Source organism: Pipistrellus hanaki (assembly GCF_964339955.1).
Source record: "Pipistrellus hanaki genome assembly, chromosome: 17".
Classification (NCBI taxonomy): domain Eukaryota; kingdom Metazoa; phylum Chordata; class Mammalia; order Chiroptera; family Vespertilionidae; genus Pipistrellus; species Pipistrellus hanaki.
The window spans coordinates 24,709,813-24,724,006 of NC_140519.1; the positions used below are offsets into that span (position 1 = coordinate 24,709,813).

Sequence of the window (14,194 nt, forward strand, 5' to 3'; positions counted from 1 at the left end):
TATCAGTGACTCAATTCGGATTCATTACTTTAAGGTTACTTTTTGTTTTTTTAATCCACATATATAGGTTGCACCTAGTTATCCCTGTAATCAGATAAACAAATGTCAGCTGTTCCTGTTTCAATCCCTCCTGCCAATAACTGCTGGAAGTGACTTAATGCAGCTGGAGAGGAATGAGGACCATCATTATGGCCTGCAGAGTGTGAAATTGTACTGTGGCCTTTTCAGTCTCATTACTGATCATGTTCAGCGGATGAGACTTGGGGGGGGGGGGGGGGCGGGGAGCCCATTTTAATACAATTAAGAAATAGTGTGAAAGAGGGGTGCTGTTTATCTGAGCGCTGGTTGTTATAAGAATTCACTGTTAAGTGTTGACGGGAAATGCTTCCACCTGAAAGATATTGTTATGCTTCGTTCCGAGGATCGTTTTCCCCACTTGACAGACAACACCCTTGCTGAGTGACCACCTCACAGATGGGCTCAATGGGAAAATGAAGGGAGAGGAGAAAAACCCTGAGGCCGGAGCAGAGGCCTAGGCAGCCAGTCAGCCATGCTCCCCGACTGATGGGGCTTTTCCCTTACCTGAGCCACTGCTCCGGATCCACTTGCAAGAAGCCATGCCCTCGCCCCTCCCGCGGCGCAGCTACCTCCCTGGCGGCGAGTTCTCCCCCTCCGTGGACGCCAGGCCCTGCAGCAGCCCCTCGGTGCACCCCGGCAGGGCAGGAGGGAAGCTCTTCCCGGGGACCACTCCGCCCAGGGCCCCGCGCCTGCCGCGCCGGCTGGCCTGGTGCACCATCGACTGGGAGCAGCTGCGCTTCCTGCAGAGGCTGGGGGCCGGGGGCTTCGGCTGCGTGCACAAGGCCACCTACCACGGGGCGCTGGTGGCCGTCAAGCAGGTGAACCGGTGCGCCAAGAACCGCCTGGCGTCCCAGCGCAGCTTCTGGGCCGAGCTCAACGTGGCCAGGCTGCGCCACGAGAACATCGTAGGGGTGGTGGCCGCCAGCACGCGCACGCCTGCGGGCCTGGACAGCTTGGGCACCATCATCATGGAGTTCGGGGGCCACGTCACCTTGCACCAGGTCATCTACGGTGCGGCCAGCTCCCCCGAGGAAGACATGGACGAGGAGGAGGAGGAAGGGGAGGAGGAGGAGGAGGTGGAGTCCCACGGTCCTGCAGGAGAGGAGCTGACCCTGTCCACGTGCCTGAAGTACGCCCTGGACATCGTGAACGGGCTGCTCTTCCTCCACGCGCAGAGCATCGTGCACTTGGACCTGAAGCCCGCCAACGTCCTCATCAGCGAGCGGGGCGTCTGCAAAATCGGGGACTTCGGCTGCTCCGAGAGGCTGGGCGACCTCCCGGGCTCCCAGGCCGCCGCTTCGCACCACCTAGGCGGCACCTACACCCACCGAGCCCCCGAGCTCCTCAAAGGGGAGAGCCTCACGCCCAAAGCGGACATCTACTCCTTCGCCATCACGCTCTGGCAGATGGCCACCCGCGAGGTGCCCTACCCGGGGGAGCGCCAGCACGTGCTCTACGCCGTGGTGGCCTACCAGCTGCGGCCGCCCCTCTCGGCGGCCGTCTTCGCGGCCTCGGACCCGGGCAGGAGGCTGGCGGGGGTGATCCGGGGCTGCTGGGCGGCCAGGGCCCCGCAGAGGCCGAGCGCCGAGCTGCTGCTGGCTGACCTCACCGCCCTGCGCGCTGAGCTCGCCCCCTAGGAACCTGTCTCCAGATAAGCGTTTGTTTCTATTTATTTTTAAAGAAGTGAAGATGTAAGGTGGAAAAATCGTATCTGAGGGACTTTTTTTTTTTTTTTTAAAGAAAATAAAGGTACTAAAATCTCCTTTTCGTCTCAAATGCTTTTTCTTAAGAGCTACCAATCTGGCCCGAGGGCTGTTAGGAATCACCTTGTTCCTTTATGGAGGTCCATGCTTTGCTTTTTCAGCTGGTGGATTTAAATTGAAAAGTGCCATCGTATTGCATTTAGTCACATTTGTTATCGATAAAACCAGTTTGTCCAAAAACAGAACTGAACTGTAAAATGCTAAATGTTTTCCATAAATTCTCCATACCCACCACCTAAATTTAAACTATCAATAGTTTACTTGCTCCCACACCAAATGAGTAAAAGCTTTTTTTGAAAAAGATTGTCTTCCTGTTCCCTCCAACAAAATTCCTTGTTTGTGATAACTTTCATACATAAAATTCACAAGTTGAGATGTTTATTTTTTTATGTCTTAAAACAATGTTTTTGTTGATTATTGAGAGCTTAAAAAGCTAGACCAAGTAAATAAACAAATGTTTATGTAAATAGTTTGTTGCCTAAAAACCAACAAAACAGATAAACCACAAGTTGACTTAAATAAAAGCACATAAACAAAGAATTAATAAAGGGAGAATAATGATATAACAGGAAACTTTAATCTTAAGAGAAAACTTTGCATGTCTGTATAGAAATAAATTTGAACATCTAGAAGAATATACAGTGTTCTAGAAAAATGTAATTTGCCAAAACTGGCCCCAATGAAGATAGCAAATCTATAATAGACCAATTTCTATAGAAAAAATAGAAGGAAAACTTTCAAATTATTTTGAAGAATAACCTTTATACTGAAGCCTGATAAAGTTGCTTTAAAAAATAAACTACAGACCAATCTTAAAGTTTCTAAAAAAGATATTAGCAAAAAAGAATTCAACAGTTAATTTTTAAAAATTAATTTGTGAAAAGAAAAAATAAGGATATGTACTGAGAAGACATTTGACAAAATTGAACATTCATTCCCAATTTTTAGAAAGAGACTAAAAGAGAAGAATCAATTGATACTTCCTTACCAGGACTTCTAAAAATGCACACATGACCAATGTTAATCTCTTTGCTTTTATAACTGCATCATGATTAGTTGTTAACATAAGGGAAAGCTAGGGGAAGGGTATATAAGAATTCTCTGTACTATCTTTGAGAATTTTCTATATTTCTAAAATTATTTCACAATAAAAAGCTTACAAAGTATAAAACACACACAAACACACATTTCAGCCCAACAGCCACCATCATAATACAGAATGACTGGAGGAATTCCCAGTGAGTCAGGAATAATACAAGAATGAATGTGCATACTACCACTGCTATTTAACATTTTGTTAATCAATGAAATTAGAAAAGAGAAGGAAATTTGAGTTTTAAAAACTGTAAAGAGAGAAAACTCATTTTGTTTGCAGATTCTATTTTCAGGCTGTATAAAGAATTAATTAAAAATAATTCAAACAATGAGAAGATTGTATAAGATAGCAGGATATAAAACTAACATGAAACCCACAGATTTCAAATATGTAAACAAAAACCAGTTAGAATTTATAAAAGAAAAGGATTCCTTTTACAATAGCAATGAAAAGGAGGGAATATTGTCTGACACAGCCGCAGCCATGTGGTGGTAGACCAGAAGATGGGATACTGGACCAGTGTGGGAGGAATATTAGTTGTATACAGGAGGGTTGAACAAATAAGCATATTGAGGATAATGAGAGCTGAGTTGCATAAATGTTGTAGAAGGGGGCTATAGGTACAAAAAGGAGGAAGTCTATAATTAATCTTAGAGTGTTGAAATGAAATAGGTATCAGTGTGAACTCAGTTTTTAATAGGTAGATAGAGATATAGAGAGAAATATATAGAAGTAGACATAGAAAATAAAACTCTTAAAAAGTATATAAGCCCTAGCTGGTTTGGCTCAGTGAATACAGCATCAGCCTACAGACCAAAGGGTCCCGGGTTGGATTCCAGTCAAGGGTGCATTCCTTGGTTGCAGGCTCCTCCCCAGCCAGGTCCCTGGTCAGGGCTCATGCAAGAGGCAACCAATCCATGGTTTCTCTCACATCAATGTTTCTCTCTGTCTTTCCCTCTCTCTTTCATTCTGCCTAGAAAAATCAATGGAAAAATATCCTCGGATGAGGATTAACAGCAACAAACAAATAAAAAGACACCATTAAGATGGTCATTCTTCCCAAATTAAACTTATAGATTAAAAACAATTTCAATTAAATATATATTAATTACTATCTTCACTGTATAGAAAAATTATCATCATCATAGCTAAAGTTTATTGAGTATTATGTACCAGGAACTATAAAGTATTTTGCACAGATGTCAAATTAAATCCTCATCAATACTCTAGCATATTATTAATAGAGATATTAACAACTTGCCCAGAGTCACACAAATAAGTGATAGGGTCAGAACCCATGTCCTATATCCCATTCCATTTCATGGGATACCTTACTTTTAGCTTCATTATTTCAAAGGTTTAAATAATATTTTATCTAGTTTATAAAAATCAAGAAAATTGCTATTGAAAGCATAATATAATTAAGGATGATTTTCAAAGAGAAACAGAAAAAGTATCTGAGAAATATAATGCAGTGCCCAATGTTTTAAAAAAGGAAATAACTGTAGTGTGTACTTCTTTCCTTCACATAAATCTGATCATAAAATAATTCTTATCCATGTATTCACATATTCAGCAAGCATATATTTCATCATCCAATATGCCCTGAGAATCATGCGAGCTAGATTCAGTGGGAGAAAGCAAAAGCACAGACATAGACTTAAGAGTTGATATTACATTCTAGTTGAAGAGGTCATGCAGCACTAAATCTAATTTAAGATTTTGTGAATACTGATTTCATTATTAGTATATTAAATACATTTCCAAAATTTAAAATTTCCTGACAGTCTTGGAAAATATTGGAACTTCCAGTGAATAATAAAGTTCAAAACACACTCATATATCTGTTCTCCCTAACTCCCATATGTGACAGATGAATTTTTTTTAAAGCATTAATTCACGAGGACAAAGAGAAAGACAGAATTATAGGAACAGAATTTAGGAAGCAGGGAAGTTCAGTATGTCCTAGAACATTTAAGCCAGCAGTAGAGGAACCTGAGATACAACCTGAGTTTTTCCACAGAATGCCCAAAAGTTTTAGTATTGCCTGTTTTAAGTTTGCAGAATCTGGCAACCAAGCTAATACCCTTTATGCAGTAAAGCCATCAGAATTAACCTACTGTGCGGCTTTCATTCTTAAAGGTCCTTCCACATGTTCAGAGTTACCAATTAGCTTTTTATAGCCCTACTAATAAATAGCAACATTCAGCCCATTTTATTTCCAAAGAAAACCTTTCATATGAAAGAGGAAGATAAAAAAAAAAATCTTAACTATCCTCATAGAGATATAAAAGGAGATACTGGCTACATGGAAAAAAAAGGGGGGGGGGGGCGGTCTTTAAAAAAAAAAAAAAAACACCTAGAAAATAGTAAAAAGAGTTTTGGGAAGTTAAAACTATAATTATATACATTAAAAATTCATTAGAAAAATGGATAAAGATAAGTGGAGGAAAAGTAAAAGAGATCGAAAGAAAGCAAGACAATTGGAGGATCTGTATGGAAAGTCTAATGTTCAAATAGAAGTTCCAGAGATAGAATATATGGAAATAGGAGAAAATTATCAACAAACAATTTAGGAAACAAATGTAGTATTGATTGCCCAGCAACACATGAAAACAAATAAGCAGGCACATTATCAAAAAAATTTTAGAACACTAGGGGCAATGAAAAAAAACTTAAAAGCTTCCGAAAATTAAAAAAATAAACAAACAAGATCATATACAAAAGATAAGGACCCTAGAAGACAATAGAGATTACTATTTCCAAAATTCTGAGGGAAAATCATTTCCAACTTAGTATTCTATACTCAGCCAAATTATTCATTGAATGTACATGTTGGCTAAAGACCATTTGAGACAGGCAAGGTCTCAAAAACTCACTACTATGCACCCTTTCTCAGAAAACTACTTGAGAGTAGGGGGTATTCTACTAAAGCAAGTGTATAAAGCAGAAAAGAAGAAAACAGAGTATCCAGGAAAGAGCGAGGCAAAGGGAATCTCCAAGGACCATGGTGGTTGAAATAACAAGCTGCCAATTGTGCAGGTCTGATGACTCAAAGAAGATAAAACAAATAAATACCTGTGTTTTAATGGATTGAAATAATATTCCATAGTGTGAGGAGAGTATGGGATAAACAATGATGAATACAGAAAAAAATACAAACAAAGAGAATGAAACAAAGTTTATTAACTTTAGGGGACACAAAAAGTTGGGCAACACAAGAAAAGCAAATATTGTATAACAAATGGTTTAGTTCAAATAACCTTGTATAATAGCTATAATAAAGCCACACTGTATGTTGATCTAACCAAAGGAATAACATAACAATAATGGAAGGATGAATGGAGAGGAATTGTGACTATAGGTATGGAGGATAGAAGTGAAATAAAACTAAATCCTAATCTTCCAAAGAGAAAAGTCAATAGATAATGCCTAAAACTAAAATAAATAAATAAATAATAAAATAAAATAGCCCTAGCCGGTTTGGCTTGGTGGATAGAGTGTCGGACTGCGCACTCAAGGGTCCCAGGTTCGATTTCGGTCAAGGGCATGTACCTTGGTTGCAGGCACAAGTGCAAGAGGCAGCTGATCGATGTTTCTCATCAATGTTTCTATTGTAATTCTCTCTCTCCCTCCCCCTTCCTCTCTGCAAAAAATCAAAAAAAAATATTTTAAAATAAATAAATAAATAATAAAAATAAAAAAATAAAGAAGTGTCCACATAAATATGTTATTAAGAGGTACAGATTTTGTTACCAAAATTAATTTCAAAAGAGAGTTGAAAGTGGTTGCAAGACCCCAAGACTTGGTGTGGCATCCTTGAGGCTTTTGGGGGGCAGTAATTCTGGTGCAACTATTTGATCCTTTAACTGCTGCTCACGTACAAATTATAAAAACTAAAAAACTAAATTAAGAAAACAAAAAGATGAAAATGAGTGTGTGGTGGGTCTCAGGATATATTTTAATGTGCTTTTTCTATGAAGTGAATTTTAAGAAATAATATCAAAGTGATTAAAGTAAATATTCTTTTTTTTATTATTATTATTTTGGTACATGTGAGCCAACTCACTCTGTGAAATCCATGCTTTCTTTAAAATAGAGTAATAAAACAGTGCAGGCTCCCTCAAAAGAGAGAGAGCCTAAAAGAGGAAAACAAGCTACCCATTCAGCTAAGGAAAGCAGAAGCAGCCGAGAAGGACTAAACTAAAGCAAGACAGCTTCCTGAACACTGCTGAATAGGGCATCAAATTACAAAGAGGGAAAACCTAAAGGTCTGTGGAATAATAGAGTGCAGCCAGAAAAAATTTAAAGGGAAAGGAGAACAAAATTTGACAGAATAATAGCACTGAAAGCCCGAAGCAAGTCCCCTTACAGAGGAATCAAGTTACAGAATTCCCTGACTTCAGAACTGGAAGTAGATTTTTTTCCCCCCCCTTTAAGGAATGGTGAATCATATTAGAACACATTGTACAGTGAGTCTGACCAAACATTTGTCAAATATTAAGTAATCTTTAAGTCCTTAAGAAATTTGAATTCTGCCACAATCTGAAGAATAAGCTCTTTTTTTTTTTTTTTTCAAGTCAGAAAAAACAACCTGTTTTCCCTCCCGATGAATGTTGTGATGAGGGTCATGCTGATCTATTATGGGGAAATCATACAACTATCTTTGTCTACTGGAGGGTAATTATGGAGTGTATCTTTCCATAATTATTTCAGAATGTCCTGCTATTCTAATTTCAGCTAGAATAACCCATCATAGGACAATTGTTTCTGTGAGAGCGTCCATTGAATTCAGGGTGAAGTATACAATTGTTTCAGGATCTTCTCTTCTGGCTTTTTTGCCATTCTGTTACTTATCAGCATCTCCTAGTAAGGAGATGTTAGGAGAAAAAAATGGTGGAGAGACATGCAATGGTTTTTCTATTTTTTTAAAAAATATATTTTTATTGATTTCAGAGAGGAAGGGAGCGGGAGAGAGAGAGAAAAATATCAATGAGACTCACTGATCAGCTACTTCCTACAGGCCCCCTACTGGGGATCGACCCCCCCACAACCCAGGCATGTACCCTTCACTGGAATTGAACCCTGGGGCCCTTCAGTCTACAGGGTGAAGCTCTATCCACTGAGCCAAACTGGCTAGGGCTATTTTTCTTCTTCTTTTTTAAAAACAGGTCCACTATCTAATACTGACTTTAGATGTGAGAGCTACTTTTAGATTTACTTTATTTGTATTCTCCCCACTCTCCCTATTTTATAGTTTCCTCCTTAGCCCATAAAAAATTCAATTTTAAAGAGACATGGGTTTTTGGGTACAAGGCTATATGCCAACCAGCCCACCATGGGGCACACAGAGCTCACTGAGGAGAGTGTCAAGTTCATCATTAAGAATGAGGACCTAGCCAAGACCAGTTTGGCTCAATGGATAGAGCGTCGGCTTGGGGACTGAAGGGTTCCGGGTTCGATTCTGGTCAAGGGCATGTACCTTGGTTGCGGGCATATCCCCAGTAGGGGGTGTGCAAGAGGCAGCTGATCAATGACTCTCTCTCATCGATGTTTCTAACTCTCTGTCTCTCTCCCTTCCTCTCTGTACAAAATCAATAAAATATATTAAAAAAAAAAAAGAATGAGGACCTAGAGGTGGCTAGTCCTATTCAGAAGGCCTTCATCATTCAAGTGCCCGTAGTAACCATTGATGACAAGGTCCTTCATGACGAGTCCATCATTCACAGGCTTGGATCAATCGCCCTCACTAGTGTGGACACCATGGACAGGCTGCAGTACTCCTGGGACTGCACGCATGAAGAGTTCTGCCCTGAATGCTCGGTGATGTTCCTTCTCCACACATGGTGCAATGAAGATCACACTCCTCGTGTCGCCTCTTGAAACTTCATCTCCGACAGCCCCACGGCCATTCCAGGGACCTCTCAGAACCGAGAGGATAACCTCAACGGCTATGTGGCATAGGACACATCCTCATTGTCAGGCTGTGAAAGGGCAAGGAGCAAGACTTGGTGCCTGTGCCAAAAAAAGCCTTTGGCAAGGAGCATGCTCAGTGGAATCTGACTGCAGGGGGCACACAGTGTACTCCAAGCCAGGGGAATGGCCAAGGAGTGAGCACTAGGAGCTGGATGAGGATGAGCCACAGGTTCCCTACACCCCCAGTGATAAGCCGGAGAGGATTTACTACCAGGTGGAGTCCTGTGGGCTCTCTGAGCTCTGAAACCATCGTCCTCCTGGCCCCCTCTGGATGAAAGAAGCTGAGAGAGTTACAGACCCAGGTAAGCCATGATATCAAGAGGGACAGCCTCACACAAACGAGCGGCAGCTCACCTGCTTCAGCGAAAAGGGATTCAAGCCAGCAGCTGTGTTTCAGGTCTCTCCGCAGACTGTTCTAGCTTCTGGGGTCTAGACAGCTGTTACTTACACTTCTTGGCAAGTGCCAACTAGAGGGGTAGCAGAGTGGGAAAGTGCCCATCCCAGCCTTGCTTGGTCACAGACAGGTTACCAGAGGTGCCACTGGTATTTTTTTTTTAATATATTATTGATTTTACACAGAGAGGAAGAAAGAGGGATAGAGAGTTAGAAACATCGATGAGAGAGAATCATAGACCAGCTGCCTCCTGCACACCCCCCACTGGGGATGTGCCCGCAACCAAGCACATGCCCTTGACCAGAATCGAACCTGGGACCTTTCAGTCCGCAGGCCGACGCTCTATCCACTGAGCCAAACTGGTTTCGGCGCCACTGGTATTTGAGGCAGGACAGTCTCTTACTGGACATTCAGCATCCCTGACCCTGCCTGCCAATTGGCAATAGTCTCTGCAGAACCCAGCGCACCCCTCCCTCACCCCCACCCCCACCCCTCCGTTTCCTGATCTGCCTGTAGCGGTCATAATTGCTTCCCTGTTAAAAACCACTGGACACTCTTCTTTTGGTCATTTCAGCTCTTTATATTCTATCCAAAAGTTGGACTTTTTACAGTTGTCCCTTAGGTTTTTGGTGTTAGGATTGAGTGCAAGAACCCTCATTCAGGCTGCCTACAAACCCAGTCCCTGCCCAGGGCCAGCCTACTGATGATACTTTACTCAAATTCCCAAGTGTGCCTAATCTGAGAACAGTGTTAGACCCTGGCTGCCCCTCCCCTCCCACAAATAAACCCTGAATTTCATTCTCTACACAATGGAATGCTATGCAGCTGTAAGAAAAGAAGCATCTATTACCCTTTGAGATAACATGGAGGGACCTGAAGAGTATCATGCTAAGTGAAATAAGCCAGTCAGAGAAAGACAAATATCTCAACCTCACTTATATGTGGAATCTGATGAACAAAATAAACTGATGAATAAAAATAGATCCAGAGACATGGAAGCATGCAACAGACTTTTGAATCTCAGAAGGCGGGGGGGAGGGAGAAATTAATTAAAGAACTTATATGCATATATGCCTAACCCATGGACACAGACAATAGTGGGGTGAAGGCCTGGGAAGGGGGCAGGAGTGGGGTAGATGGCATCAATGGGGATAAAAAGGGGGACATCTGTAATACTTTTAACAATAAAGGTAAATTTTTAAAGATTACAAAGTATTGGGTGTTTTGTTTTTTTTAAATATATTTTATTGATTTTTTACAGAGAGGAAGGGGGATAGAGAGCTAGAAACATCAACCAGCTGCCTCTTGCACACCCCCTACTGGGAATGTGCCCGCAACCAATGTACGTGCCCTTGACTGGAATTGAACCTGGGACCTTTCAGTCCGCAGACCTACGCTCTATCCACTGAGCCAAACCAGTTTTGGCGGGTGTTTTGTTTTTTAATTCTTTAATAAGAGTTCCTGAGGTGGACCTGTAGGAACTCACAACTCCAGGCACCAGTGAGGGCAGTGGGAGTGCCTGTTCAGGATCTTATGTAAACCAAGTCTCAGACTTCATGGAAAAGATCACTGAGGATCGCTAATAGTTGGCCATCACCCACAATCCCTCCACTTCTCCTAATAAAAAAAGATAAAAAAAGGCAAAACTAGGAAATAATGGCTTCTCCTTCGCTGAGGAGGAGCTGCTCCCATGGAAAAGAAATGTATCCTGAAGAGAATGTAAAGGGCAAAGAGAAAGCAGCCTCGGCCACCCTAGGGACTGACGGAGGCGAGCTTTCGAGGTGCCTTCCAGGAAGAATTACCAGTGGGGAGGTCGGAGGGTTACACGAACAACTGAAATCAGAACAACTGGAATCAAAGAGGCACGAGGGGGCTCACATCTCGGGCAGCCTTCTCCCTGACTCTGCAGACTTGTAAGATGTCCTCAGCGACAACAGGGGCGGAAGCCCGTGGGGAGGTGCCGTGATACGAGCCAGGGGACGGGCAGTGAGTGGCTTCTCCAAACAGAGGGAGCGGGGCAGGAGCCCACTTTTCCTGACTGCGGCTTGGGGTGCCCTCCCCCGAGGAGGAACGGGAGGCTGTGTTCCGTGATTCCTCTGTCTGGGAAAGTCAAGGAAAACAGAGTGAATATGTCATGCTTCCTGTTTTCAAGGAACTTTTAGCCTACCACCAACAGTTCTACTAAAACTATATGTTTTTTAAAATAAATAACTTACATACCACATGCCCAAATCATTTCCAGATGGGTTCAAGAGCGTCTGCAAAACTGGAAGAAATGGCTTTGAGTAGTTAATACAAACTAGGAGGAGGAAGGAATTCCTAAGCTTTTATAAAAGCAATGGGGGGGGGGGGGGGGGGCCGTAAAAGAGGTTTCCATATTTCATTACATAAAAAGTATAACTTCTGGATATAAAAATATAAATAAATCCAGATAATTGGCTGCGAAAACTTTGCTCAAAGTGTGACTGACAATAGGTTAATTTTTTTTTCCTATAAAGAACGCATAAAATAAAAAATCATCATGCCTTAATAGAGAAATAGAGAAAATTCTTTTTTTCCCCCTTAATCCTTACCTGAGGATATATCGTTGTTGTTTTATTAATTTGAGAGAGAGAGAGAGAGAGAGAGAGAGAGAGAGAGAGAGAGAGAGAGAGAGATGGACGTGAGAGAGAAATATCAATTGGTTGCCTCCCATATATACCAGACCAGGGATCAAACCTATAACCCAGATATGTGCCCTGCCTGGGAATCGAACCTGCAACCTTTTGGTATATAGGGCAACGCACTAACCAAGCCACCCAGCCAAGGCGAGAAATGGGTAAAAATCTTGAAAAGTCAGTTCATGGTAAAGAAAATGCATATACCAGTTCCTCACTACCCAGAGAGGGGCCCATCTCAGTTCCCACGTAACGTAAAGGGAAACCCTCACAACGTCCGGATCCCTTGATGTTCGGCAAATGGAGGCGGAGGATGTCCTCAAGTTCCTGGCAGCACGAACCCACTCAGGTGGCACCAACCTTGGCTTCCAGATGCAACAGTACATCTACAAAAAGAACAGGGATGGCATCTGCATCATCAATCTGAAGAGGGCCCTAGCTGGTTTGGCTCTGTGGATAGAGCATTGGACTGGGGACTGGAAGGTCCCAGGTTCAATTCCAGTCAAGGGCACATGCTTGGGTTGTGGGCTCGATCCCTAGTAGGGGGCGTGCAGGAGGCAGCCGAATATTGTTGTTTTCAGAGAGGAAGGGAGAGGGAGAGAGAGATAGAAACATCAATGATGAGAGACTATCATTGATCAGTTGCCGCCTGCACGCCCCCTACTGGGGATCGAGCCCACAACCCGAGCATGTGCCCTTGACTGGAATTGAACCTGGGACCTTCCAGTCCCCAGTCCAATGCTCTATCCACTGAGCCAAACCAGCTAGGGCCAACAAAAATATACATATTTTTTAAAAATCTGAAGAGGACCTGAGAGAAGCTTCTGCTGGTAGCTCGTGCCATTGTTCGCCACTAAAAACCCCGCTGATGTCAGTCAGATCATCCAGGAACACTAGTCAGGGAGCTGTGCCGAAGTCAGTCACATCATCCAGGAACACTGGCCTGCGAGCTGAGCTGAAGTTTGCTGCTGCCCCTGGAGCCCTCCTGTTGCTGTTGCTTCACTCCATTCACCCTTCACCAACCAGACCCAGGCAGCCTTCCTGGAGCCGGGACCTCTGGTGGTTAGGGCCACCAGCATCTCACAGAGGCGTCTTATGTTCACCTGCCTAGCGTTGCTTTGTGCAGCAGACTCTCCTCTGTATGATGTGGGCATTGCCATCGCTCACGACAACAAGGAGGCTCACTCAGTGGGTCTGATGTGGGGGATGCGGGCCTGGGGAGTACTGAGCATACATGGCACCCTCTCCCATGAACACCCATGGGAAGCCATGCCCGATCACGACTTCCAGAGAGATCCTGAAGAGACTGAAGAGGAAGAGCAGGCACTGCTGAAAAGGCTGTGACCAAGGAGGAATCTCGAGGTGAATGGACGGCTCCAGCGCCCAAGTTCACGGCTGCTCGGCTGAGGTCCTCCCCACCCCTCTCCGGTGTCCCCTGCACTGCACCACAGCTGCTGCTTCCAACATGAGCCCATCAGAGCCAGGGGTAGGCGGAGGCCTTGGGAGGTAGTCACCTGGGTGTAACATTTCCTATGGCGCAAAAAACCTCAGGAATCAAGAAAAACAATATTGTAATGCAACTTTTTTTAAATTAGTGAATTTTAAGCACAACTTTTAAAAATATATATTGTTATTAATTTCAGATAGGATGGGAGAGGGAGAGAGATAGAAACATCAACGATAAGAGGGAATCATCCATCAGCTGCCTCCTGCATGCCTCCTAATGGGGACTGAGCCTGCAAACTGAGCACATGCTCCTGACTAGAATCGAACCCGGGACCCTTCAGTCCACAGGCTGACGCTCTATCCACTGAGCCAAAACCAACCAAGGCACAACATTTAACAAGCAAAATAAAATAATCCATGACAAAATGAGGCAATTTTATTTTATTTTTTAATATATTTTATTGACTTTTTTTAATAGAGAGGAAGTGAGAGAGATAGAGAACTAGAAACATCGATGAGAGAGAAACATCAACCAGCTGCCTCTTGCACACCCGCCACTGGGGATGTGCCCGCAACCAATGTACAAGCCCTTGACCGGAATCGAACCCGGGACCCTTCAATCCCCAGGCTGACACTCTATCCACTGAGCCAAACCAGCTTTGACAAAATGAGGCAATTTTAAACAAAGAGTCTATTTATTTTTATTGATTTTAAGAGAGGTAAGAAGGGGGAGAGAAAAACATCAATGTGAGATATATATATATATTTTTAAATAAATTTTTAT

General features: G+C 43.0%; 1 protein-coding gene and 1 pseudogene across 2 annotated transcripts; both read left to right on the forward strand.

Annotated features, from left to right (window-relative positions):
- Positions 1-617: 617 nt before the first annotated feature.
- On the forward strand, positions 618-1,715 carry MOS (MOS proto-oncogene, serine/threonine kinase; the record flags this gene model as incomplete). The annotated part of the gene is made up of 1 exon (XM_084864277.1): positions 618-1,715. One exon carries the CDS (start codon positions 618-620, stop codon positions 1,713-1,715), a length of 1,098 nt encoding a protein of 365 aa, XP_084720403.1.
- A 10,549-nt stretch (positions 1,716-12,264) lies between these two features.
- On the forward strand, positions 12,265-13,433 carry LOC311611778 (small ribosomal subunit protein uS2-like; annotated as a pseudogene). Its single transcript has 2 exons — positions 12,265-12,406; positions 12,840-13,433. The product of its transcript is annotated as a small ribosomal subunit protein uS2-like (transcript).
- Positions 13,434-14,194: the final 761 nt, after the last annotated feature.